General features: G+C 45.0%; 1 protein-coding gene and 1 non-coding gene across 2 annotated transcripts; both read right to left on the bottom strand.

Moving 5' to 3' along the window:
* Window positions 1-10,127: 10,127 nt before the first annotated feature.
* Window positions 10,128-10,769, bottom strand: LOC143611310 (ethylene-responsive transcription factor 1A-like). The gene has a single exon (XM_077085538.1). It carries the CDS (start codon window positions 10,767-10,769, stop codon window positions 10,128-10,130), a length of 642 nt encoding a protein of 213 aa, XP_076941653.1.
* Window positions 10,770-14,375: 3,606 nt separating this feature from the next.
* Window positions 14,376-14,448, bottom strand: TRNAE-CUC (transfer RNA glutamic acid (anticodon CUC)). The gene has a single exon. It is a non-coding gene; the product is annotated as a tRNA-Glu (tRNA).
* Window positions 14,449-26,481: the final 12,033 nt, after the last annotated feature.

The following is a 26,481-nucleotide window of genomic DNA, read 5'->3' as shown; positions in this document are numbered from 1 at the left end:
TTGTAATTCATACAACCCCTTCATCCTGGATAACTCCAATAATGGAATTCCTGAAGGAGGGGAAGTTACCGGACGATCGCGCACAGGCGAGAAAGATAAGACACAAGGCGCAGAATTATGAACTACTTGATGGTACAGTATATCGGCGCTCTTATCTTGGACCGCTCATGAAATGCCTGGATGTTGAAGAAGCAAGCTATGTGATTAGGGAGATTCATGAAGGAATCTGTGGAATACAAGCTGGTCCGCGCATGGTGGTTGCCAAGGCAATGAGCTCAGGCTACTATTGGCCAGGCATGTACTTGGATGCGCTAAAAGAAATCCAAAAATGCAAGGCATGTCAGAGCTACGCGCCAAACACCATGCGTCCAAAGAACAACTTGATTCCAGTGACCTCCGCATGGCCTTTCCACAAATGGGCCATTGATATTGTGGGGCCCCTGCCGCAAGCGCAAGGGCGAGTGAAATTTTTGGTAGTGGCGATAGACTATTTCACAAAATGGGTTGAGGCCAAGCCACTAGCAAAAATCACAGCTGAGGCGATGAAGCAATTTATCTGGAGCCACATCATTTGCCGTTTTGGCCTTCCTATGGAAATTGTGAGCGACAATGGCAAACAATTCACTGACAGGAAGATATCCAGCTGGCTCAAAGAATTGCACATCAACCAAATCTTCACTTCGGTCTACCACCCTCAAGGGAATGGCCAAGTGGAGCGCGCGAATCAAAGTTTGTTAAATGGGCTGAAGAAAAGATTGGAGGGAGAATCCCATTCTTGGGTCGAAGAGTTACCTAATGTCCTGTGGGCGCACAGGACATTAAGCAAAACTAGCAATGGCGAATCACCGTTCAGCCTAACCTATGGGACAGAGGCTATGATCCCAGCAGAAATTGGATGCCCATCCCATAGGGTACTCATGATGAGCAAGACTGATAACGAGCGCGAAAGAAGATTGGACCTCAACTTGCTTGAAGGGCGCAGAGAAGCGGCTATCATCAATGAAGCCAAATACAAGAAAAAGCTGGAAAAATATTATAATCAGCGCGTTAAAGAATGCCACTTCAAGAAAAATGATTTTGTCCTTCGAAACAATGAAGCTAGCCGCGCGATACCCCCAGGAAAAATGTCCCCCAATTGGGAGGGACCTTATCAAATTTCAGAAGATTTGGGGAAAGGAGCGTACACTTTAAAAGATTTGAATGGAAAAAAGATACCGCGCGCGTGGAACGCGGCACAGCTTAGAAAATGCTTCATGTAAAAGTTCAAATATGTAATCAAGGCTTTTAAGCCATCATGAATGATGATTCGCGGTACCTTTCAATATTTGTTCTATTAACTTTGCATACATGTTTCACACTTCCTTTATTAATTTGGAGCAATATGACAACACTATATTGACTTCAAAACAAAATAAAACGAAGTAAAACATACATGCGCGAGCCTTAGCTCAAACGCGTTAACGAGTCTTAACTCTAAAACGTCAGGGCCTTAGCCCAAACCTACGAGCCTTAGCTCAAACACGTTAATGAGTCTTAACTCTAAAACGTCAGGGCCTTAGCCCAAAACAAAGAGCCTTAGCTCAAAACACTCACAAACATCCATCTTACATCCCGCGCAGCCTGATCATAAAAATCCTTAAACACAACTAAGGCAAAGTACATGCCATATCATAGTTGTTAAGGTCTCTGGTCGAGGTCGCGCGCGGAATCATAGTGGATATCTGAGTAACACATGCTGACATGTAATGGCTAATACTCATACTTCCATGTAAAAACAGCGCAACTACGACGCGCGAAAAAGGAATTGTGAAAAGTTATCGCGCATGTCAGCATAAACAAGATACTGCGAAACCACTTACAAAATAAGACTATGGTTAAGTGAATAATTTCCTTACAACCTTGTTCTTATTTTAACGTGCAAGCATATTTTATATCTATACAAGCAAACATGAAGAGATGAATGGAAATGCGCAAGATGTGAAAAAGAGAACAAGTTTCATTCCATTGCATTGAAATTTACAAGTATGATGAGTTACAAATTACAAGTATAAAAAAAAAAATATACAAAATTTCATGAAGGGCTTCTCAAGTCTCCACGTCGACATCAGCCACTTCATCACCCTCATCATCTCCCGCAGCATCTGGCGTGGCCTGCTCCTCATCTCCGAACTGACCATAGTCAAGTTCTTCCTCCTCATTGGAGTCTTCTATCACAACGGTGTCAGGAGCAGATTCTTTCGCCGCGCCAGAGCCGCTGGCAGGGGCAACATCCCCCGCGCCACCATCATCGCCACCAGCCCTCTCGCATTCATCGAGCAACTTCTTTAGCGCGCCGAGGTCGGGCTGGTCAGCAAGCGCAGCTATCTGCAAAATCAATAGAAAAGTATTGAGTACAAAACACTTGGAAAATTAATCAAGTAAAACTCATTAAGGTCAAGGTACCTGCATAAGGATGGGGATGGGAGTATTCATATACTTTTCCCCCACCGCGGCCATGTCCGCGCAGGCCGCGTCGCTCTTGTAAGGGTACTCGGATGGGTTCTTCTTCAGCATGCCATATTCATACCCATCCGTAAACCCTTCAGCTCGGCCCACCAAGCGCGCGGCGGCATTGCAGTCCATCACAAGGGCCTGAAACTCGGCGGAATATTTCATCGCCAAAGCGCAACGAGTCATGCCCTGTGACACCAGCCATTGGCGATCCTGCGCGAGGCCAGCAACAGACGTCTCGAGGACAGGAACCTGGGAGTTTAATAACTCAACAGTTTCCTTAGTCTTTTTTAGCTCCTCCTTATCAGAAGCTGCTGCCGCCAAAATCTTTTCTTTCTCCGCCTGCGCAGCACCAAGTGCTTCCTGGCTGGACGCCGCCGTCGCCAAGGCCTCATCTCTATCGGCCTGCGCGGCCGCCAACTCCCTCTTCAGGCGCGCAACCTCGCTCTCCAGTGATGATTTCTCAGTGATACTCTGGACGATAGCTTGGTCACGCGCCTCAGCCTGTTGTTCCATGACACGCACTCTCCGCGCGTACTTGGCAACTTCGGCCTCCGCCGCTTGCTGCTTCTCCCGCGCAGCTTGGAGCTCATGCCCGCGCTTAATATAGGCGGTGTTGGCACTTGCTCGGTTTTCGCTTAGCTCCGCCTGGAGTTTCTCAGCTCGTGCGCGAGCATCAGAAAGGTTCCAGGCGGCCACCTTAGCCTCTTGCTGGGCTGCCACAAGAGCATCGCGTACTTTAATATAATCGCGATGAAGCTCTTGGGAGGCAGCAAAGAAAGCTGACCCAGCGAAAATATGATCGTTGAGCAAGTCAGCGCGGGTGCGCTCCTCCTGATACCTCCTTTCAGTAGGAGGCACGGCATGAGCCCAGAAGTCCTCGCATACGCCCATGGATTGGAAGGAACTGTCTTCATTAATATTCCATCTCGGGCGATAAACGTGGTCACCTTCCTACAAAACACAAGAAATGTTCTAAGTCATAAACATACTTATATGGAGGTACGCGCAGCGGAGCAACAAATTAAAACATACCTGCGGGGATGAAGCAGAAAAGTCAGCGCCAGCCCCACCAGAAGTATGCGCTGCGAAGACTTGTGGCATCGCAGGGCTGGCGCGGTCTCCCAAGGAGTCCTCAGCTTGAGCCCCCTCATCCTCCTGATCTTCTTGAATAGGCCTCTTCTCCTGCGACCTGGGGGGCTCCAAACCAGCCTCGCGGAGAGGGCTGCGCGTAGGAGGAGGCGAGGGAGGTCTCGACGCCGCCAGTTCGGCGCGCAATACGGCTTCCTGCTCCTTTGTAACCCCAATAAGGGGAGATTCAGCACTAGCAGGAGCAGGACCAGAACCAGCGGCGCCGCCAACGGCGCCAGGAGTGTCGCCAGCAACTTGTACGCCAGCTACAACTCCTATGAACAAATCAACAAGGAAAAATGGTTTATGACTGAATCCAAAAGAAAAATTCAGAAGACAAGTGTGCAAAACATACCTTGGCGCAATTCTGTTCGCGCGGCGAACAACGCCATAAAGTTCATTCTACCCTTTTCAGAGGGTAGAACAGGGGACTCCGAAGCAGCCCCCGGCGCAGCCTCAGCACCTTGTGGCGCCTGTGGCTGATCTTCTACCGTCGCCGGTTCTGCAAACATTCAAAGGAGCAAAGGTTTAATAACAATTCAGCCAGATGAAGATAAACAAAGTGTACCTGTTGCAGGCGCGGCACTGCTTCTCTCTTCAGCCGCGCGAACGGAGGAGGTGACGCCACCATACCTCAAGTGGACAGGAGGTCTGCCCACTCTCACAGGCAGGGAAGCTAAAGAAACCTTGGTGGTAAACACCTGGGTTTCCTTAGGTCCCTTCGTTTGAGCATGGGGATGAGCAACAGGAGTGTCATTTTTCTTCTGTTTCTTACTGGCCCCTGCGCCAGATTTCCCCTTAGCTTTGCGCTTTAGTAGGGGCGCCTCCTCTTCCTCCTCCTCCTCTTCCGCGAGCTCCAGCTCGTAGTTTTCAAGCGCATCTGCAAAAACAACCAACAGAACTGTTAATAAATTTGGGTATTCTAAAGGAATGAGCATAAGTGCGAAGGCTTACCAGGCGCGTCACTGTCAAAGTCAAATTCCAGATCCACTGGGATGAACATGTCATCGAAGCGATCTGGGAAACCAACTTCCCCAGCGCCAAGCGCGAGGGAGCCACCCTCCACTTGTTCATCATAAGCGGCAAGGACATAATCCTTGGTGACTGCGCAAAAACAAGTCAAGTGATATCAGCAAAAGAATTATGTTCGCGCAGAAAAAATAAATAAAGCAATGACATAAACTTACACAAACCGTCGACTTGGATAACGGGCTCAAGCGCGCTGTCGGCCCATAGCTTACTCATGCCGACCCCCACCAGCGCCTCCTCGCAAATTTTCTTCGCGGGGGATGGTTCGGCGGTCAGTTTCTTAACCCAGGCGCCAGTTGGGTTCTTGAGGACACCCTCATCCGCAGGCGCAGAAGAGATAGAGCGCATGGTCATACTGATGGGTATCACACCAGCCCTAATGTAAAAGAACCTCTCAGACCAGTCATGAAGGCTCTTGAATGAAACAGTGGAGCACTTCACCTTCTGACTGCGAGGAATAAAAGAGATCCAATTGTCTTGGATCTTGGGCTTGTAAAAATACTGAAAGCGCCGAGGAGTCGGCTCCTCGCGCTGGGATTTGCACATGAACTCAAAGTGAGTCACGCGCACGAGTCCAAACGGATGGACTTGGGATATATGAATCCCATAGAACTTCAGCAGTGCACCCACAAACCTTGTTATCGGGAGACGAAGGTTGCAGTGGGTGAAAAAGTGGCTATATAGGGATATATAGCCGGCAGGCGGGTCCGCCGCCGTTTGCCCGGACCTAGGCAACATGCAGCCAAACAGGGTGGGAAAGCCCTGAGAGGCGATGAGGTTGTCGAGATCGGCCTGCTTCAATTTGCAGAGGATTTCATTCCACCTTTTGGTGGCCTTGGTCCTCCCTACTTCCTCCGATGTGGTCTCAACAACCCTCTTCCCTTTCCCCTTTTGCTTCAATGTCGACATCACCACAGACTTCACACGGCGTCTTCGAGAGGCAACAGAGGTGATTGAGGGGCTAGACGAGTCTGAACTAACAGACATACAACTGCAGCAGCAGATAATCGAAAAATCGAAAAGATGAATACACTCAATTCAGAATATGAAAGGCAGAAAATCGAAAATTTGCAACAATGAAGATGAAGATAAAAATTTCCTAAGGGCCTGCTTTTATAGGCCCAGGAGAGAGAAAAATGGTAACTGATGGGATTTCACGCGCCCCCACTCGCAGGTGTAAGCCAACGAGGGCGCGGCACGTGTCCCAAACACTGTTGAGGGGACATAAAAACGTAACGGACCTGCCACGGAGCAGAGACGCGCCCCCACTCGCAGGTGCTAACCAATGCGAGCGCGACACGTGTTCAAGACAGCTGTGTGAGGGGACGTGAAAGGCAACTGTAGTACCTCGAGCACACGAAACGTCTGACATGTTTACGGCGCACGTCACCAACAACTAACCACGTGTTTGGACCCTTCGTTTTCAACCCTTCGTTTTCAACCAAATGGATAGAGAAACAACAAAGAAAACGACAAAACACCTTTTAAAAGACCAAATCAGTAAGTCTAATATCTATCTTACCGCGCTCGCGCGAGATAAGACACACATTAGACTGGGGGCTTGAAGAGGTACGTACCCGCCTCAATACCGAGCAAGGCGGGTCAACCCACAAGATAAAGACATTATGAAGGCACAAAGCCAAAACCTATGCGCATGGCGCATACAAAACATGCTCAGGCATCATCTGCCCAGGCACACATATGCTCGCGCATCACATATGCGCGCGGCGCATCAGCGCGCGCATATCACATGCTCGTGCATATCACATCTGCCCAGACACACATGCTCGCGCATCACATATGCGCGCAGCGCATCAGCGCGCGGCGCATATCACATGCTCGTGCATATCACATCTGCGCATGAAATATCTGCGCGTGAGAATAAAGAGAAGACCTCGCGCATCCTCAGGATGGGCGCATATCACACGTGCGCATAATCAACCTCGTCCTTATCCAAATCAGGATTAGGGCAACCTTGATTGTGCACGTCAGACAACCTTCCAGAAGGCATCTTTTTAAGGAGTAAGAATATGCTGATGTTGACAGCTGCCAAATGAAAGGTCGACAACTCAGCATGACACATGTGTTGCCACGTGATTACAACCAACGAGAAAGCGCCAGGTGTCCCAGAGGACATGTGGCGCAATGCGATTGGAGGAAGCCAACGAGGTTGAGCCCAACCGGTGGTAACCCTAGCACTATAAATACAGCATCAACTCCACTTTGATGACAGATTCATACTCAATCATTGACAGTTACAAGCAGTGATATCACATTCAATCATATTGAATTACATTCACTCACAATCAGTTACATACAAACAAACAGTCTCACAATCAGGGGGTATTCAGCTATTCAGCAATACTCTTGAGATTCTTTTACACTCATTATCATCTTCTCCACAATATACTGATTCTCACGCCGGAGGGTTACCCCAAAGAGGACCCCTCTGTCCCTTTCTGAGGGGTAAGTAACGGCGCTGTTCATTTTGTAGGTGGAAGAACACAGACCCAGAAGAACCATCGGTGAAATAGTATAATCACACCCGAGGAAAATAGATCTGCTACCAGTGAGTAGATCCACGTTTCTTCACTAACAATAAACGGTTAAACCATATAGACCGGTGCCAACATTACCCTTCTACAGCCTCACGGAAGTCAAAATCATTTAAATAAGTTATCTTGTTTTAAATTCAAAGTCAAAATATATAGTTGCAGTCTTCACGAGACCTTATTCTTGTCGCCACATCCGTTCATATCATAATCGGGATTGAATAGTTCTTATTTGACTATTTTAGGTCTTTCCTCAAGCATTATTGCTTGCACGTGGGCGTACAAGTCTCTTGTACTTTATATTTATTTTTCTTATTATTAAAGTTATCCGAATCCTAATGTCTTCTAGAAACCCAACGTCATATGCTTCTTTAGATTTAAAGATACTTTTAAAAGAGTATTAAAAATGGAAGAAACTTAATATTTATTGGGAAAATTCTGAAAATAGTCCAAAATAGGAGAGAGATTATGAAAATAGCCCAAGAAATTTTCATATTCCATAATTAGTCCAAGTAATTCTATCGGCGCCGATAGGTTTGAAAAAAGTTGAAAAAAATCCGATGGTCTTCGTCATCCAATAAGAAGCTGCTAAATGTTCCACTACCCACCTACCCAAATGATTTTCCCCTCAAACTTATCTGTCCAGATGGTGTTCCTATGAAAACCATCTCCTCTCAAAAGTCAAAACCATCTCCCTAGCCTCCTTTTCCCTCAAACATGTCTGCCGCCGGTGGCGGCGGTTTCCGGCGACTTCTCACCTACCGTCCCATCCATTCCGACCACCATCCCCAACTCCTCCACACCCTTCATCCCCTCCAACCTTCTCAAAAGTCAAAACCATCTCCCCAGCCTCCTTTCCCCTCAAACATGTCCGCCGCCGGTGGCGGCGGTTCCGGCGACTTCTAGGTTATACAACTTAGAAACACAATAAAGAAAAACGGACCCTGGAGATCCCAATCTCTCAACGCCTTACCCCGATCCTCACGAAACGGGTTCGGAAACACAACCAGCTTCAAATTACTCACAATCCGCGACAGATCTCGTTAGTGAAAAAAAAGCTGGGGATGGTTTTGACTTTTGAGAAGGTTGGAGGGGATGAAGGGTGTGGAGGAGATGGGGATGGCCGAAATAGATGGGACGGTAGGTGAGAAGTCGCCGGAAACCGCCGCCACCGGCGGCAGACATGTTTGAGGGGAAAGGAGGCTGGGGAGATGGTTTTGACTTTTGAGAAGAGATGGTTTTCATAGGAACACCATCTGGACAGATAGGTTTGAGGGGAAAGGAGGCTGGGGAGACGGTTTTGAATTTTGAGAAGAGATGGTTTTCATAGGAACACCATCTGGACAGATAGGTTTGAGGGGAAAATCATTTGGGTAGGTGGGTAATGTGACACTTGGCAGCTTCTTATTGGATGGCGAAAACCATCAGATTTTTTTTCAACTTTTTTCAAATCTATCGCCACCGATAGAATTACTTGGACTATTTATGGAATATGAAAATTTCTTGAACTATTTTCGAAATCTCTCTCTTATTTTGGACTATTTTCAGAATTTTCCCATATTTATATTAATAAATACCAAAAATAGATTTGATTTAATCAAGATTGATATCAACGATGTTTTATTTATTTAATTCAGTTACTTTCGGACGTAACTTTCTAGGTAAATAACAAATCAAACGAAGTGCATCTTGATCATGTAATCTGAGTCACATTTTATCTATTGGTTAAAAATTTGAAAAAGACTTTATGTTTATGTGAGCTCTTTGAAATATTGGGTTTTTTAAAATATCGTTGTTTATTTTCCAGGTCGTTTTCTCATTTTACTGGTCGGATTGATTTTAAAACCGGATGATGTCAACAATAATTCAAAAATTAAAACCGTTTATTAAACTAATATAACAAATTTGATACTACTTTATTAAACTAATATAAAAACTTTGATAGTTTAAAGATACAAAAAGATTAAAAATATAGTTTGTCAAAGTCTTCAATAAATTTAGAAGAGAAATACCTGGAATACGGACCAACAACCGAGTCCTGTTAACATTTTAAAGTAATAAGTATTGTGACAGACATAGACATAGATTAAGAATGGTTTATCGAGTGTGTGAGTTTTTTTTGGAACGACTAAGTAAGTAACGTTGGGTACTTCGTACGCAGCCCCCATTGGCTAAAGGTAGCCCGAGCCGGCCACGAGTCCGGACGAACGGAGCCCCTAGCGGTCCACCTATTGAGGGATTCCCCGGATAAAACCCGACTCCCACACCCGCCAAACGGCACGACAGCAAGGAGCCGGTAAAACCGGGTGAGATCTGGACTCGAACCCTGGCAAGCCAGGGTCATCCCTCATATCTCCAATATAAATTGGTGATAGTGAGGTTTGAACCCCCTACCTCTCACTAGTAAAGTGAGTGCTCTACCATTGAGCCACATCTAATTTATATCGAGTGTGTGAGTTGGTTGCTAAAAGAAAATTATAAAAAAAAACAAAAATAACATGTATATGAATTATGGTTTGGATTAGATACAAATGACTTTTATTATGAGACGTGTACAAATAACTATGGTAATTATCAAAATATGTTAACATTTAAGTAATTATTATTATATTATAACTTTTAAACTAAAGTATTTATTATTACACTACCTTATTTTTTATAATCTTATTTTTTATAATATAAATACTTTAGTTCAAAACTATAATCACACTTCTTATTTGTGGATTTAGTTAGTTAATAATTTTCCTTATTTGTTTATTTAGTAAGCTCATTCTATTTATTGGAGGTCATCCTTATGAATTATGAGTTTTGTTGATAAGTTAACCAAAATAAAATAATAATATTTTCATTAATGCACCAAAAACATCCATTACACAATAAAATAAAAAAATAGAAGAAAAATGTGCCACACAGTAACAACAGTCACTATCCTTCCACTGATCTCCTCTTCGGTGACCTATCCTCCTCCGACGAACTCTCCGGCGACGTTGACCTCCGCTTTGACCTCACCCGCACCGGCTCCGGCTCACCAGAATTAATCCTCAACGGAAAATTCAACAACGCACGTGACCCACGCATCCTATACGCCGCCCTATCATACGCCACCGCCGCATCCTCCGCCGTCTCAAACGTACCCAACCACACACGCGCCCCATTCTTCGCCGGATCCCTAATCTCCGCCGCAAATTTACCCCACGGCCGCCGCCGTACGCCTCTGTAATGCTTACCCCTCTGTTGCGCCGCCGATTCCGCCGCAAAATTTAAACTCTCCGGCTCGGATTTCACGGTGGCGTAATTTTCCGGCGGGGTTTCCGGCGACGGCGATGGCGGGGTTTCGAAATCCAATGCTTCGTGAAGAAACCTGGCGATTAACATGTCGTCGGAATCGTTGGTTTTTAAGGGTAATTCGCCCCATGTGTCTGTTAAGCATGGGAATAGAGTATTGCTCCGGCAGTACATCGGCGGGAAGCCGTCGCCGGAGTTGATGGTGGACTCGTCTAGTAAATGCCGGCTGATAGACTCCAGAAGGGCAAAATCGGAATCGAACCCATTATTATTTGCCATCATGTTTTTTAGCAAGAATTGGTAATAATAATATTTAAATTAATTAGTTGTGAGATTTGAGTAATGGTTTTTGGATGAAAGATGAAATGATGATATAAATAGGTGTGTGGGATTTGGGAAGGTTCATGCACCTGATATACGGATAACAAATGATGATAGAAAAGTATTAAATATTGAATATAAATAATAATAAATAATTTGTTTTTTCCAACTTTGTTTGACATTGAGGAAAATGGATGTTTCTTGGAAAGACAATAAATGCAGTGGGCTTTTACGCACGTGAATTTATGTTGCAACTTGCATTGTTGGTGACGTCATTGCTTATAGTCTCCAAGTTGCTTCCTGTTTTGGATGTGGCTTGATGCTTAAGCCACAATTACGTTTACACTTTGGACCGAGGTTATACTTTGTGATTTTGTGTTAATTTGGTTGTACCATGCAAATGGAATTTGAATTTGCATAATTAGTACCAATTCTCAAAATAGCATATTAACGGTGTGAGATTTCAAATTTGTTCTCCTAAAATCGGTTAAAATTTTATTGAGCATTTCGATGTTAATTTAACGTGACTCGGTTTTGAGTAAAGTTTATGTCGGTCATAGATAAAATAAACACGTTTCAATGGTATTTTTGAAATAATTTAAAGTTTTATATAAAAAAGTGATAAAATTATAAAAGAAAAACCAAATATAAGTTAAATTAGTTATAATAATATTAAAAAAAAACAAACAAGAGGCTGAACACATCTTTGACCATGTGTTTGGGCGTCTAACACATTACACATCTTTGACCATGCGTTTGGATGTTTAACACATCTTTGAATGGGTGTTTGAATGCCAAACACGTCGTTGAACATGTATTTGGATGCCTAACACATCATTGACTATGTGTTAGTTAACTCGCCGACGGGACTGGCTAACACATCGCTAGAGATGCGTTAAAAGAGGGAAATCTGAAAAAAAAAATGATTTTTGTGTGACAAATTTGGAATCTCTTACCGTTAAGGGATTATTTTGAGAATTTTCCAAATTTTTAATTAAGAATATATTAATTTCAATGTATATGATATATAGAACATGCATTGAAATCAAAGATATATATAAAAAGTAAGAAAATATTGATCATGACCAATTTGGTCATAGAAACACTTGTATGGTCTTTAAAATGGTGACCTATGTTTAATGTAGTTTATGTGTATCTCATCCAATTAGCAAGTTATTGGTAGAGTTATGTGAACTATTTTATACTAGTTTCTTATGATAAAAAGATAGTTGTGACAAAATAAATTATAAACGTGAGTAAACATATTTCAAATTAGACTAATATGATTCTTCTACACTAGACCATTTATAGTGATAATTCATTTGGGGGGATTATACGTCACGTGCCTTCCATGTATAGAAGGGGTTATTACAGGCGGATCTACGTACATGAGTGTGGTTCACGAAAGCCCATAGAGTTTCGGATTTTATATAGGACCTCTATACAAAATATGAGAGTGATTGAGTGAACCCATATATAAATTGTGAGTGAATACATTATTATTGTGGAAACTTAGTTTTGTGGTAAAAACCTTGTATATTTCTTAAAGTGAGAACCTAGGTTCAATTCTCACTCCTAGCTGCTTGTTTGTTTGTTTTTTTTACTCCTATTTTATCTTGTAGACATCCTGATTTAGTCTGATAAAACAATAATATTCATCTAGCCTTCTCATTTTCTAAATTACTGATTATCTCCCGTATTACGTTCTTACAATAAATACCATTGAAACTTACAATATATATTCTTGAACTTTAGTTAACTTTCGTAATATCTTGGAATGTTTACACATTTTACCCCTCATATTTTTCAAAAAATTTGACAAGCTTGCCTTTTTTTTTTCTTTTTTTGGCTTTCGTCTATATCTTTAAATATATTGTGTTCTTAAAAAAAACCTAGCCAACCATTACAGCGTGCTTATTTTGTCGACATTTTGATTTAAAAAAATTTCCAAAACCGATTTGTAGATTATCATGTTCAAGTCAATGAAGCATTAAAGTACAACTTATATATGCAGCTAAAAACCTATAAAATGCTTATAAACACCTCTCGTTCTATTTTACATTATCAAATCTAAAATTACAAAACCGGCCCCTCAATTACACTATTCAAATTACAAAACCATAAGAATAAATTCAACTCCATGAAATTTATTATTTATTTCACATGTGTAACGGTTATGAAAATATATTTTATATTGATGCTACTAACTTGAAACTGTAATAACAGTAAAACAAGGCAAACTGGAAATAAATAAGTACACCTTTTGAGTATCGGCCGATAATAATCACACATTTGAAAATCTCTGCCAACGGTCCAACCTTTCGACTATATATCTCCCAATGGACCTCTGTTAAAAAACACTTAACGTCGTTAAGTTTTTTTTTCGAATTTCAAACCGATGTTTTTGGCCTTTTGATCAGCAGAAGGATACGGATTGACTGACGTAAGCTTATCTCGAAACGACAATCCAGACGACGAAACGATGTTTCAATTCGGGTATTTGAATTTCCAATTAATAAAAATCAAGTAATTTGAATCACCGTTTCGAGATAAATTTTACATCAGTCAACACATATCTTTTTTCTAATCAAAAGTTTTAAAACATCGATTTGAAATTCGAAAAAACACTTAACGACGTTAAGTGTTTTTAACGGAGGTTCATTGAGAGAAAAATAGTCGAAAGGTTGGACCATTGACATAGATTTTTAAATGTGGGATTATTATCGGCCAATAGACAAAATGTGGGATTATCGGTCAATAGAGAAAAAAAAAGTTTTGCCAAATATTATACGAATAGCAAAATTAACTAAGGTACTATTATACAATATCCCACGAGTTGACTTATGAACCAACATAAACGACTATAGTGTTGCAAATTGTCGGCGTCACCACATCACGCGAGTACTCTACTAGTAAATTACATAAACATTTGATTGATTGGAGTTTGTGTGGGAAAAACATGATTGGTTGGAGTGGTTGGAGGAGACGCTATGTGCATCGTGCCAAAGACCAAAATTACACTCATAACGCCCCATTACACATAGTCTTAATTGGTAACTAGTTTTGTACACTTGATGTAATATGAATACTCACATTCTAAATAACTATCTTAAAAACAGTTGCTTACTAAATGAATAATATTTAACTAATCTAACTTTATTTGATATTCATATAACGAATCTGTAATTATGATATAACTATTTACATAATTCACGAATATGTTTATAATCACTTTTGGGCAGCGAATACAAATTATGATAGAAGAATTTGGTTTATGACTTTATGTTATGTACAATACAGGCCCACTGAAAACTGATATAGGGCTCTATTTGGCCCAAAGCATGAGAATATGGGTCATACAAAAGTTTGCTGTACAATATAAGCCCTTGAGCGCTGATAAACCATACGCAGTGTCGTAGTAACGCTAATTGCTAGTCGGTCGTCAAAGTGGAGAGCAGCAATAATCGGGGATTAACTGGGATTAATCAATTTTTGTAGTCGGAATGCAAGTAGACAAATATAAGCTCTCTAATTCGTGATTACATAATTATAATTATCAAAAAACATTTCCGTTGCCGGGACTTGAACGAGGGTCTCTCGGGTGAGAGCCGAGTATCCTAACCAACTAGACTACAACGGATCATGTTTTATGTCGCCATCTCTGGCGATTAATCAACAATTCGAAGTGCTTTTCTTGCGTCTTCTTGATAAACCAGCGTTTATATAGAGATGTAGGAGGATTTTTTTGGGGAGTAAGAAGCCCCTTTGACATCTCTTCATCTGCAAATAATTCTCGATGTGAAAACACAAAGAGAGGCAGCAAGCAAGAGCTTCTATTAGTCAAGCGCTAGCGCGCCCCTATCTCTAAAGGGGCGTAAGCACTTTACTCGCTAGGGGATGGGATTCATTCACTTGCATTCCTGCTAGCACTACAAAAAGCTCCGGTCTTAACGCCCCTACTACTGCTGTGCAGCCTTTCCTCGGGTTCGTAGAGTCGGGTTTCCCGAAACAAACGATAAATATTATAGGCATGACATATACCGTTTCTTTTCTTTTTCTTTTTTTTTTTCTAGCAAATTGCCTCCGTTAATAGTGTGACATTCCTAACGGTTAATGACCTACAACACTCCTTGTATTCTTTTTGAAAATTGGTTGTGAAGAAACGTGGATCGACTCACTGGTAGACGATCTACTTTCCTCGGGTGTGATTATGCTATTTCACCGATGGTTCTCTTGGATCTGGGTTCTTCCACCTACAAAATGAACAGCACCGTAAACTTACCCCTCAGAAAGGGACAGAGGGGTCCTCTTTGGGGTAACCCTCCGGTGTGAGAATAAGTATTTGTAGGAGAAGATAATAATATGAGAGTAAGGAATTTGGAGTGTATTGCTTAATATAGCTGAATACTGTGTGATTGAGTGTAATTGGATGATCCTCTCCTTGTGGAGTTGATGTGGTATTTATAGTGCTAGGGTTTCCAATGATTGGGCTCAGACCCAATTAGGGCTTTGTTGGCCTCTTCCAATTACTTTGCGCCACGTGTCCTTTGGGACACCTGGTGCTTTTTCATTGGTTATAATCACGTGGTAGCACATGGGTTTTGCTGAGTTGTCCACCTTTCATTGGCAGCTGTCAACATCAGCATATTCTTATTCCTTAAAAAGATACCTTCTGGAAGGTTGTCTGACGTGCACAATCAAGGTTGCCCTAATCATGATTTGGATAAGGACGAGGTTGATTATGTGCATGTGTGATACGCTCCTATCCTGAGGATGCGCGAGGTCTTCTCTTTATTCTCACGCGCAGATGTTTCATGCGCAGATGTGATATGCGCCACGCGCGGATGCGCCACGCGCATATGTGATATGCGTGAGCATATGTGATGCGTGAGCATATGTGATGCCTGAGCATCTGTGGTGCCTGAGCATATGATGCATGAGCATGTGATGCATGAGCATATGTGATATGCGTGAGCATATGTGATATGCGCCATGCGCGTAGGTTTTGGCTTTGTGCCTTCATAATGTCTTGATTTCAAGCCTCTTGTCCATATCTTGTGGGTTGACCCGCCTCGCTCGATGTTGAGGCGGGTACATACCTCTTCAAGCCCCCCCAATCTAATGTGTGTCTTGTCTCGCGCGAGCGAGGTAAGATAGATATTAGACTTAGTAGTTTGCTCTTTTAGTAGGGGTTTGTCTTTTTCTTCTTATTATTCATCGTTGCGCGAAATTCTATCCTTTTGGTTTAAAACGAATCGTCCCTGTACGTGGTTGGTTGTTGCTGACATGCGTCAGTGATGGAGACGTGTCAGACCTTTCGTGTGCTCGAGGTGCTACAGTTGCCTTTCGTGTCCCCTCACATAGTGTCAGGGACACGTGTCGCGCTCGCGTTGGTCCGTTCGTGCGAGTGGTGGCGCGTGAATTCTGGCAGCAGCTGTATAGTTTCTTTTCGTGTCCCCTCACACAGTGTCAGGGACACGTGTCGCGCTCGCGTTGGCTTACACCTGCGAATGGGGGCGCGTGAAGTCCGATCAGCACCAATTTTTCTCTCTCCTGGGCCTATAAAAGCCAGCCCTTAGAGTTTTTATTCTTCATCTTCTTTGCTGTTTTATTCAAAGCTTTCCTTTCTTTCATTCTATTCCGATTACCTTTCTGCTTCCATATCTCTGTTCTTCAGAAGCATCCTTTGTCCGTTTTTACAGTTGTATGTCTGATAGCTCAGACAACACAATCTCCCCCATCCATTGCCGTGTGAAATCGTTAGTGATGTCTACGTTGAAGAAGACCGGCAAGGGGAAGAGGGCTGCTGAGGCCTCATCGGAGGAGGTAGGGAGGACCAAGGCAGTGAAGAAGTGGGATGAGATCCCCTGCAAACTGAGGCAGGCCGATCTTGACAGCCTTATCGATACTCAGGATTTTCTCCCTGAGTATGGCTGCATGTTGCCAGCGGCCGGGCAAACGGCGGCGGACCCGCCTACCGGCTATATTTCCCTTTACTGTCATTTTTTCACCCACTGCAACCTTCGTCTCCCGATGACAAGGTTTGTGGGTGCGGTGCTTAGGTTTTATGGGATTCATATATCCCAAGTCCATCCGTTTGGACTCGTGCGCATGACTCATTTTGAGTTCATGTGCAAATCTCAGCGCGACGAGCCCACCCCTCGTCGCTTTCAATTTTTTTACAAGCCAAAGATCCAAGATTCTTGGTTCTCCTTCATTCCTCGCAGTCAGAAGGTCAAGTGTTGCACTGTTTCCTTTAAGAGCCTTCATGACTGGTCTGAGAGATTTTTTTACATTAAGGCTGGTGTGATCCCCATCCGCATGACCATGCGCGCGATTTCTTCTGCGCCTGCGGATGTGGGTGTCTTCAAGAACCCAACTGGCGCCTGGGTGAAAAAGTTGACTGCCGAACCATCCCCCGCCAAGAAAATTTGCGAGGAGGCGCTGGTGGGGGTTGGTATGAGCAGGAGGTGGGCTGACAGCGCGACTGAGCCCGTTATCCAAGTTGACGGCTTGTGTAAGTTAATCTCATTGCATTACTTCTGCGCGAATATAATTCTTTTTGCTGATATCATTTGACTTGTTTTGTGCAGTCAGCAAGGAGTATGTCCACGCCGCCTATGACGAGCATATGGAGGGTGGCTCCGTCGCGCTGGGCGCTGGTGAGGTTGGCTTCCACGATCGCTTCGATGACATGTTCATCCCTGTTGATCTGGGATTTCTCTTCGACAGCGATGCGCCTGGTAAGCCTTTGTACTTATGCATTTGCCTTTATAATACCAAATTTGGCTAACACTTCTTTTGCACGTATTGTAGACGCGCTTGAGAACTACGAGCTGGAGCTCGCGGAAGAGGAGGAGGAGGAGGAGGCGCCCCAACTAAAGCGTAAAGCTAATGGGAAAACTGGCGCAGGGGCCAGTAAGAAACAGAAGAAAGATGTTACCCCTGTTGCTCAGGATCCTCCTACTCAGGCAAGGGGATTTGAGAAAACCCAGGAATTTCCCCCCAAGTTTTCCTTGTCTTCCCTGCCTCAAAAAGTGGGCAGACCTCCTGTCCACACGAGGTATGGTGCGACTACCTCCTCCCTTCACGCGGTGGAAAAGGGAAGCGGTGTTGCGCCTTCGACAGGTATACTTTGCTTATCCTTTGGTTATCTTTTATGATTCTATGAGCGCGATTCTGGTAGAATTACTAATGAATCTTTGCTCACTCAAATGTTTGTAGAGCCGACGACCTTGGTGGATCAACCTCAAGCGCAACAAGATGCCGAGGCTGCGCCGGAGGTCGCTTCGAAGTCCCCTGTTTTACCCTCGAAAAAGGGTAGAATGGACTTCATGGCGATGTTTGCCTCGCGAACGGAGTTGCGCCAAGGTACGTATTGTACTTTTATTTTCTGACTTTTTTCTTTTAGATCAAGTCATGAACCATTTATTTTTGTTGATTTTTTCATAGGAGTCATTGCTGGCGTACAAGCTGCTGGCGGCACTCCTGGCGCCGGTGCCAGCGCCGTTGGCTCTGCTCCTGCTCCTGCAAGCGATGAATCTCCCCTCATCGGGATTACTAAGGAGCAGGAGGCCGTTTTACGCGCCGATCTGACGGCGTCGAGACCTCCCTCACCTCCTCCTGCGCACAGCCCTCCTCGCGAGACTGATTTTGATTCTAGGTCGCAGGAGAAAAGGCCTGTTTCAGAGGAGGATGAGGAGGTTCATGCTGAAGGCTCCGACAGCGGCCGCGCCAGCCCTGCAGCGCCACGAGGTTTCGCGGCGCCGTCTTCTCGTGGGCCTGGCGCTGACTTTTCTGCTTCGTCCCCGCAGGTATAAGTTCGTTTTTGCTCCGCTGCGCGGACTTCCATATTAGTGTTTTGATGACTTAGATCATTACTTTGTGTTTGCAGGAAGCCGATCACATCTACCGCCCGAGATGGAACATTACTGAGGACAGCTCATTTCAGTCCATGGGTGTGTGTGAGTACTTCTGGGCTCATTCTGTGCCTCCAGCTGAAAGGAGGTTTCAGGAGGCCCGCGCTCGCGATGACTTGCTCAAAGATCATCTGTTTGCTGGGTCGGCTTTCTTTGCTGCCTCCCAAGAGCTTCTCTATGATTACGTAAAGGTACGTGATGCTCTTGCGGAAGCCAAGCAAGAGGCTAAAGTATCTGCTTGGCATCTTTCTGATGCTCGAGAGAGAGCTGAGAAGCTCCAAGCAGAGCTCAGTGAGAACAGAGCAAGTGCCAACACCGCGTTCGTTAAGCGCGGGCATGAGCTACAGGCTGCGCGGGAGAAGCTGCAGGCGGCCGAGGCGGACGCGGCCAAGTACGCGCGTAGAGTGCGCGACTTGGAGCTGGACGCGGAGGCGCGTGACCAAGCTCTTGTCCAGTCTATAACTGACAAATCATCGCTGGAGAGTGAGGTTGCGCGCCTGAAGAAGGAGCTGGCGGCCGCGCAGGCCGAGAAAGATGAAGCCTTGGCGACGGCAGCGTCTAGCCAGGAAGCACTCGAGCTTGCGCGAGCGGAAAAAGAAGAAGTCCTGGCGGCAGCAGCGTCCGACAAAGAGGAGCTGAAACAGACTAAGGAAACTGTTGAGTTGTTAAACTCTCAGATTCCTGCTCTTGAGACGTCTGTTGCTTCCCTCGCGCAGGATCGCCAATGGCTAATCTCACAGGGTATGACTCGTTGCGCTTACGCGATGAAATACTCAGACGAGTTTCAGGCCCTTGTGATGGATTGCAACGCTGCCGCGCGCTTGGTTGGTCGAGCTGAAGGGTTTACTGATGGCTATGAATATGGCATGTTGAAGAAGAACCCATCCGAGTACCCTTATCAGAGCGACGTTGCCTGCGCGGACATGGCCGCGATGGGGGAGAAGTATTTGAATACTCCCATTCCCATCCTTGCGCAGGTATTTTAACCTTAATGAGATAACCTTGACTTATTTTCCAAGTCTTTTTGTACTCATATTTTTCCTTATTATTTGCAGATATCCGCGCTTGCTGACCAGCCCGATCTCGGCGCGCTAAAGAAATTACTTGACGAGTGCGAAGGGGCTGGTGGCGGCGATGATGGCGCGGGGCATGCTGCCCCTGCTAGCGGCTCTGGCGTGGCCAAAGGATCCGCTCCTGACACTATTGTGATAGAAGAATCCATTCAGGACGAAGAACTTGACTATGGTCAGTTTGGAGATGACGAGGAGCGGGCTGCGCCGGTGCTGAGGGCGGTGATGAGGACTATGAAGAGGCTGACGTCGACGTGGAGACTTGAGAAGCCCTTCATGTTTTTTTATTTATTTTTATTTGTAGTTTGTATCTCATCATCTTGTAAACTTGTAAATTTCAATGCTTTGGAATGAAATTTTGTTTTTCCCTTCTTCGCATCTTGCGCATTCCCCATTCATCTCTTTATATTGCATGTTTGCTTGTTGAATATAAGATATGCTTGTACGTTGAAATAAGAACAAGGTTGTAAGGAAATTATTATACTTAATCCTTGTCATATTGTAAGTGATTTTGCCATATCTTGATTATGTTGACACGTGCCTTGGCGTTTTCATTATTCCTCTTTTGCGCGACGTTATCGCGCATGGAATTATGAGTTTTTTAGCCTTTACGTGTCAATATGTGCTACTCAGATATCCATTACAATTTCATGCGCGACCTCGACCTGAGACCTTAACAACTATGTTTTGGCATTTGCTTTGCCTTAGTTGTGCTTAGGTATTTTTATGGTCAGGCTGCGCAGCATGTAGGATGGTTGTTGTGAGTGATTTGAGCCAAGGCTCACATTATTGGGCTAAGGCCCTGAGCTAAGGCTCACATTATTGGGCTAAGGCCATGACGTTTTAGAGTTAAGACTCGTTAACGCGTTTGAGCTTGAAGCTCGCGCATGTATGTTTTACTTCGTTTTATTTCGTTTTGATGTCAATACAATGTTGTCATATTGCTCAAAATTAATAAAGGGAAGTGTGAAACATGTATGCAAAAGGTAATAGAATTGGGCTAAGGCCCTGACGTTTTAGAGTTAAGACTCGTTAACGCGTTTGAGCTTGAAGCTCGCGCATGTATGTTTTACTTCGTTTTTATTTCGTTTTGATGTCAATACAATGTTGTCATATTGCTCAAAATTAATAAAGGGAAGTGTGAAACATGTATGCAAAAGGTAATAGAATCCACATTAAGAGAAGATAGCGCGTATCATTATTCATAATGGCTTAAAAAGCCTTGATTACAAACTTGACATTTTTTACATGAAACATTTTCTAAGCTGTGCCGCGTTCCATGCGCGCGGGATCTTCTTTCCATTCAAATCTTTTAAAGCGTATGCGCCTTTTCCCAATTCTTCCGAGACTTGATAAGGTCCCTCCCAATTGGGGGACATTTTTCCCGGGGGTATCGCGCGGCTAGCTTCATTGTTTCGAAGGACAAAATCATTTTTCTTGAAGTGGCATTCTTTCACACGCTGGTTGTAATACTTTTCCAGTTTTTTCTTGTATTTGGCTTCACTGATGATAGCCGCCTCTCTGCGCCCTTCAAGTAAGTTGAGATCCAACCTTCTTTCGCGCTCGTTATCAATCTTACTCATCATGAGCACTCTATGGGATGGGCATCCAATTTCTGCTGGAATCATTGCCTCCGTTCCATAGGTTAGGCTGAACGGGGATTCGCCATTGCTGGTTTTGCTTAATGTCCTGTGTGCCCACAGGACATTAGGTAGCTCTTCGACCCAAGAATGGGATTCTCCCTCCAACCTTTTCTTCAGCCCATTTAACAAGCTTTGATTCGCGCGCTCCACTTGGCCATTCCCCTGAGGGTGGTATACCGAAGTGAAGATTTGGTTGATGCGCAATTCCTTAAGCCAGTTGGATATCTTTCTGTCAGTGAATTGTTTGCCATTATCGCTCACAATTTCCATGGGCAAGCCAAAACGGCATATGATGTGGCTCCAGATAAACTGCTTCATCGCTTCGGCTGTGATTTTTGCTAGTGGCTTGGCTTCAACCAATTTTGTAAAATAGTCTACTGCCACTACCAAAAATTTTACTCGCCCTTGCGCTTGCGGTAGGGGACCCACAATATCGATTGCCCATTTGTGGAAAGGCCATGCGGAGGTCACCGGAATCAAGTTGTTCTTTGGCCGCATGGTGTTTGGCGCATAGCTCTGACATGCTTTGCATTTTTGGATCTCTTTTAAAGCGTCCAAGTACATGCCTGGCCAATAGTAACCTGCGCTCATTGCCTTGGCAACCACCATGCGCGGGCCAGCATGTATTCCACAGATTCCTTCGTGTATCTCTCTGATCACATAGCTTGCTTCCTCAGCATCTAGGCATTTCATGAGCGGTCCAAGATAAGAGCGTCGATATAATGTACCATCAAGCAGTTCATAGTTCTGCGACTTGTGTCTTATCTTCCTCGCCTGTGCGCGATCGTCCGGTACTTTTCCCTCCTTCAAGAATTCCATTACTGGAGTTATCCATGATGAAGGGGTTGTATGAGTTACAAGGACAGACTTCGCTCCCACCGACGGGTTGCTCATTACTTCTACCCTGACATCTTTGCCAAAGTGATCGAAGCTGGTTGATGCCATCTTGCTCAGCGCGTCAGCAGATTTGTTTTCACTGCGCGGAATATGAATGATTCTGAAGCAGTCAAATTGCTCGATGAGCTTTTTCGCCTGCTCTAGATACAGAGGCATGGTGTTCTCCTTGGCATCATAAAGGCCATTGACCTGTGCTGCTACCAAGTATGAATCAACATGGGCCTCTAGCTTTTTAACTCCGAATTTGTGCCCGATGCGCAGGCCAGCCAGCAGGGCTTCATACTCAGCTTCATTGTTGGTGCTCTTGAAGTCCAACCTGATGGCGTAAGTATATTCCTGATTCTCTGGATCCACCAGCTTGAGGCCTGTGCCGGATCCTTCGTTGTTTGAAGCTCCGTCGGTGAATAATCTCCACACATTTTCTTCATCATTGGCTCGCGGAGGGTCTACCTCGCGCTGAGCCTCTTCAATTTTTCCTTCGGGGACTTCTGCGATGAAATCAGCCAAGACTTGTCCCTTTATTGCTGGATGGGGCTTATAGGCGATCGTGTGCTCTCCTAATTCCAGCGCCCATTTTGTCAGCCTTCCCGAGAGCGCGGGGCGCCGCAAGACTTGCTGGATGTTGTAACCAGTCAGTACTTCAATGGGATGACCATTGAAATATCTATGAAGCTTGCGCGACGCGTGTGTTAGTGACAGAACTAACCTTTCCATGATGGAGTAGCGCGTCTCAGGATCTGTCAGCACCCGACTCACATAGTATATTGGCGTTTGGATTCCCTTGCGATCCACCAACAATACTGCGCCGATGGCGCGCTCTCCTGCTGATAGGTACAATGTTAAAATTTCACCAGGAAGTGGAGCTGTGAGCGCGGGCAGATTTATCAAACATTCTTTTATCTCACTGAAAGCTTGCTCGGCCTCAGGAGTCCATTTGAATTGGCTTTTCTTTAAGCAATTCCTCAATGTGTTGACAAATGGGGTAGATTTGCTTGCATGGTTCGCTAGGAACCTGTTGATTGAAACCAATCTACCATTCAGCTTCTGGACTTCTTTCATGGTGGATGGCGAGGGCATGTCAAGGATGGCCTCCACCTTCTCAGGGTTCACCTTGAAACCATCCTTGGTGACCATTACACCTAGAAATTTTCCCTCTTGTACGCCGAAAGTGCATTTGCTCGGATTGAGCTTCATGTTAACTTCCTTTAGGCGCCCAAGGGTTTCTTCGATGTCTTTTAGCATTTGTTTTTCCTCCCTGCTTTTGATCACCAAATCATCCACATAGACTTCTAGGTTTCTTCCAATTTGCTCGCTGAAAACGGCATCCATAAGTCTTTGGTAGGTGGCTCCCGCATTCTTCAAACCAAAGGGCATTTTTGTGTAACAAAAAACACCCTTGTCGGTTCTGAAGGCGGTCTTGTCCTCGTCTTGCGGTGCCATTTGAATCTGGTGATAGCCCTTGTAGGCATCCAGGAAACATTTGAGCTTGAATGGAGCCACGGAGTCCACCTTTGCGTCGATATTTGGGAGGGGGTAACAATCTTTTGGGCATGCTTTGTTGAGGTCCTTGAAGTCAATGCACATCCTCCACGACCCGTTACTTTTCTTTACCATCACAGGATTGGCTACCCATGTCTGGTATTGTATCGGGCGGATGATGTTTGCGCGAAATAGATCCTCAACCTGTTCATTCATGGCCCTCGCCTTCTCATCCCCCATGACTCTCTTCTTTTGAGCAATTGGCTCTACAGACTTGAACGTGTTGAGAGAATGTTGCGCCAGGTCTAGCGGAACCCCAGTCATATCAGAGTGTTGCCACGCGAAGACCGACATATATGCTGTGAGCAATCTTTTCATTCTCAACCTCGTGTCGTCTGATATCGTAGCGCCAATTGTGATTGTTTGCTCCGGGAATTTTGGGTTTAGAATCCATTCCTCTGGCGCGTTGTCTGCCATTGGAAGTTTCATTCTCCCTTCCCGCGGAGTACTTGTCACTGCACACAAATGATCTCGGTATACAAAAGTTACACCTGTTGGTGTTGGGAACCCCAATGCGCCGTGCGCTGGCGACGGTATGGCGTTGAATTGGGCAATCGTTCCCCTACCCAAGATCATATTGTGGCATGAAGTGGTGGGCAAGACCAAGAAGTTGACAACTTCGGCTCGCTTGTGTTTTTCATCCCCCATGGTTAGTTCAAATTGTATTTGACCTAGGGGATGAATGATTTCATTTGAAACACCAGAGATTGGTGCATTCACAATTTCAAGCCTTGCTTGGTCTGCCGGATCCAGTTTCCTGAAACATTGCTCATACATGATGTCTGATTCGCTGCCAGTGTCCACCAGGACTTTTGACACTTCATAATGAGCAATGTGTGTAGTGATGAAAAGAGGACTGCTGATGGAAGGGCCTCCCCTGATTCTTGGGAAGATTACTTGTTGCTCGCGCCAATCTCCTTGGATTTGCGCGCTTCTCTTTCTTGATATTTGCCCTTGCCTTCCTCCCTCGGCTACACAGATTCTTTTGTACTTTTTGCTGGCTGAGGCTCCTGGTTGTTCATTTTCTGGTCTTGAGTTTTTCACCAGGTGAGCCAGCTTGCCTGATTTCACATCTTTTTCAATTGCATCCTTCAAGTGGTGGCATGCATCAGTGTTGTGTCCTGTGGACTTGTGAAACTCACAGTACTTGCCACTGTCTGATAGTCCCTTGTAGTGTAGTGGCTTGGGGCTTTTGAACTGGACATTCTCAGTGCTTAACACCTGTGAAGGCGTTTTAGTGAGGGGAGTCCATATTCTTGGCAGAGGTCTGTTAGGATCTCTGCCGCCTTCCCTCTTGTCACCCTCCCCGCGATTACGAACGTCTTTTTGGGGCTGGGGTGAGCTTGGTTGCGCCTGCTTTTCTGCGGAAGAAAAACTGGTTGGTTGCAACCTGGACCATACAGAGTTCTGTTTGCCCCTCCTTTCGTTGCTGCGCGGTGTCTCAGCTTGATGCGCTCTTTCTCTTGCCCTATCTTGGGCAATTTGTTTTTCATTTCTCGCGAAGACTCGCGATGCTTCCATTAGTTTGGCCCAAGTGGTTGGCATGCCATCTCTGCTTACGAGAGCTCGGCGGAGTTGATCACTGCGCGCGCCTTGTATAAAGGCCACGCGCAAGAGTTGCTCAGTGATACCTCCGATTGCCAGAGACTCCTGATTGAAACGAGTTATGTAGTCTTCAATCGTTTCATCATTCTTGCGCACGCAGTGCATGATGTCATCAGGGTCGCGCGTGTGTCTGCGCTGCTGTACGAAGTGGGCTTGGAACTTTTCCAATAGTTCCTCGAACCCATCGATCTGCCCAGTCGGCAAGCTCTCGAACCAGACACGCGCGGCGCCCGTGAGGCAGCGAGCAAACATGTGACACAATGTTGGCATCGTCCAGCTTTCTAGGTTTCCAGTGTTGTAAAACCCTTGTAAGAAATCGTCTGGATCTGTTGTGCCGTCATATTTGCCCAAACCACTTGGCATCTTGGTTTTGTGCTGAATGGGGGCCTTCGCGATGCGCTCAGTGAACTTTGAATGTTTCACCAAGATGGCTGGTCTGTACGGTGTGGTTACGTCCACTTGCCCTCTAACTGGTGGGCTGTACGGTATGTGCAGATCCAGATAGGCTTTGGCTCCAGGCGCCATGTTCACGTGCGCGTGGAGCTGTGAGCCTCCTGCATGAGTATCTCGCGTCTTCCTCATGCTGTGCACTTCTTCATCACTAAACTCAGTGTGTGCAGTGTGAACAGAATGACCCTCTTCCGGCGCGCGCGCCCTTTTTGTTCCATGAACGTTTTGCTTGTCAAACGCTAGCCTTTGTATTAAGTCGGCTGACTTTTTTTGTTTGACCAGCTCATTGTACTTGTCCATTAGACGTCGTTGCTCGTTTATGAGCCATTCTTTGGGGTCACTGGTTTCATCTTCTGGACCCATTGGTCCTTTTTTGTTTCGCGCCGGCAAGATTTTGTAACGTGAGATCGTCTGGAGGAGTTTCAGTCTGGCCATGAGGAGTTGTGATGAAGGGACGGTTACTGGTGGCGCGCGTAGAATCACGCGGCACCCTCAGAAACTGCTGTCCATCATTAACATCCTCACGTTCAATATCCTCCAGAACTTGATC

Source organism: Bidens hawaiensis, unplaced genomic scaffold (genome assembly GCF_021521415.1).
Source record: "Bidens hawaiensis isolate Kalapana, Puna unplaced genomic scaffold, B.hawaiensis_p1.1 tig00030506_1, whole genome shotgun sequence".
NCBI lineage: Eukaryota > Viridiplantae > Streptophyta > Magnoliopsida > Asterales > Asteraceae > Bidens > Bidens hawaiensis.
Note: the sequence above shows the minus strand (reverse complement) of the source record. Positions and strands in the feature narration are given on the sequence as shown.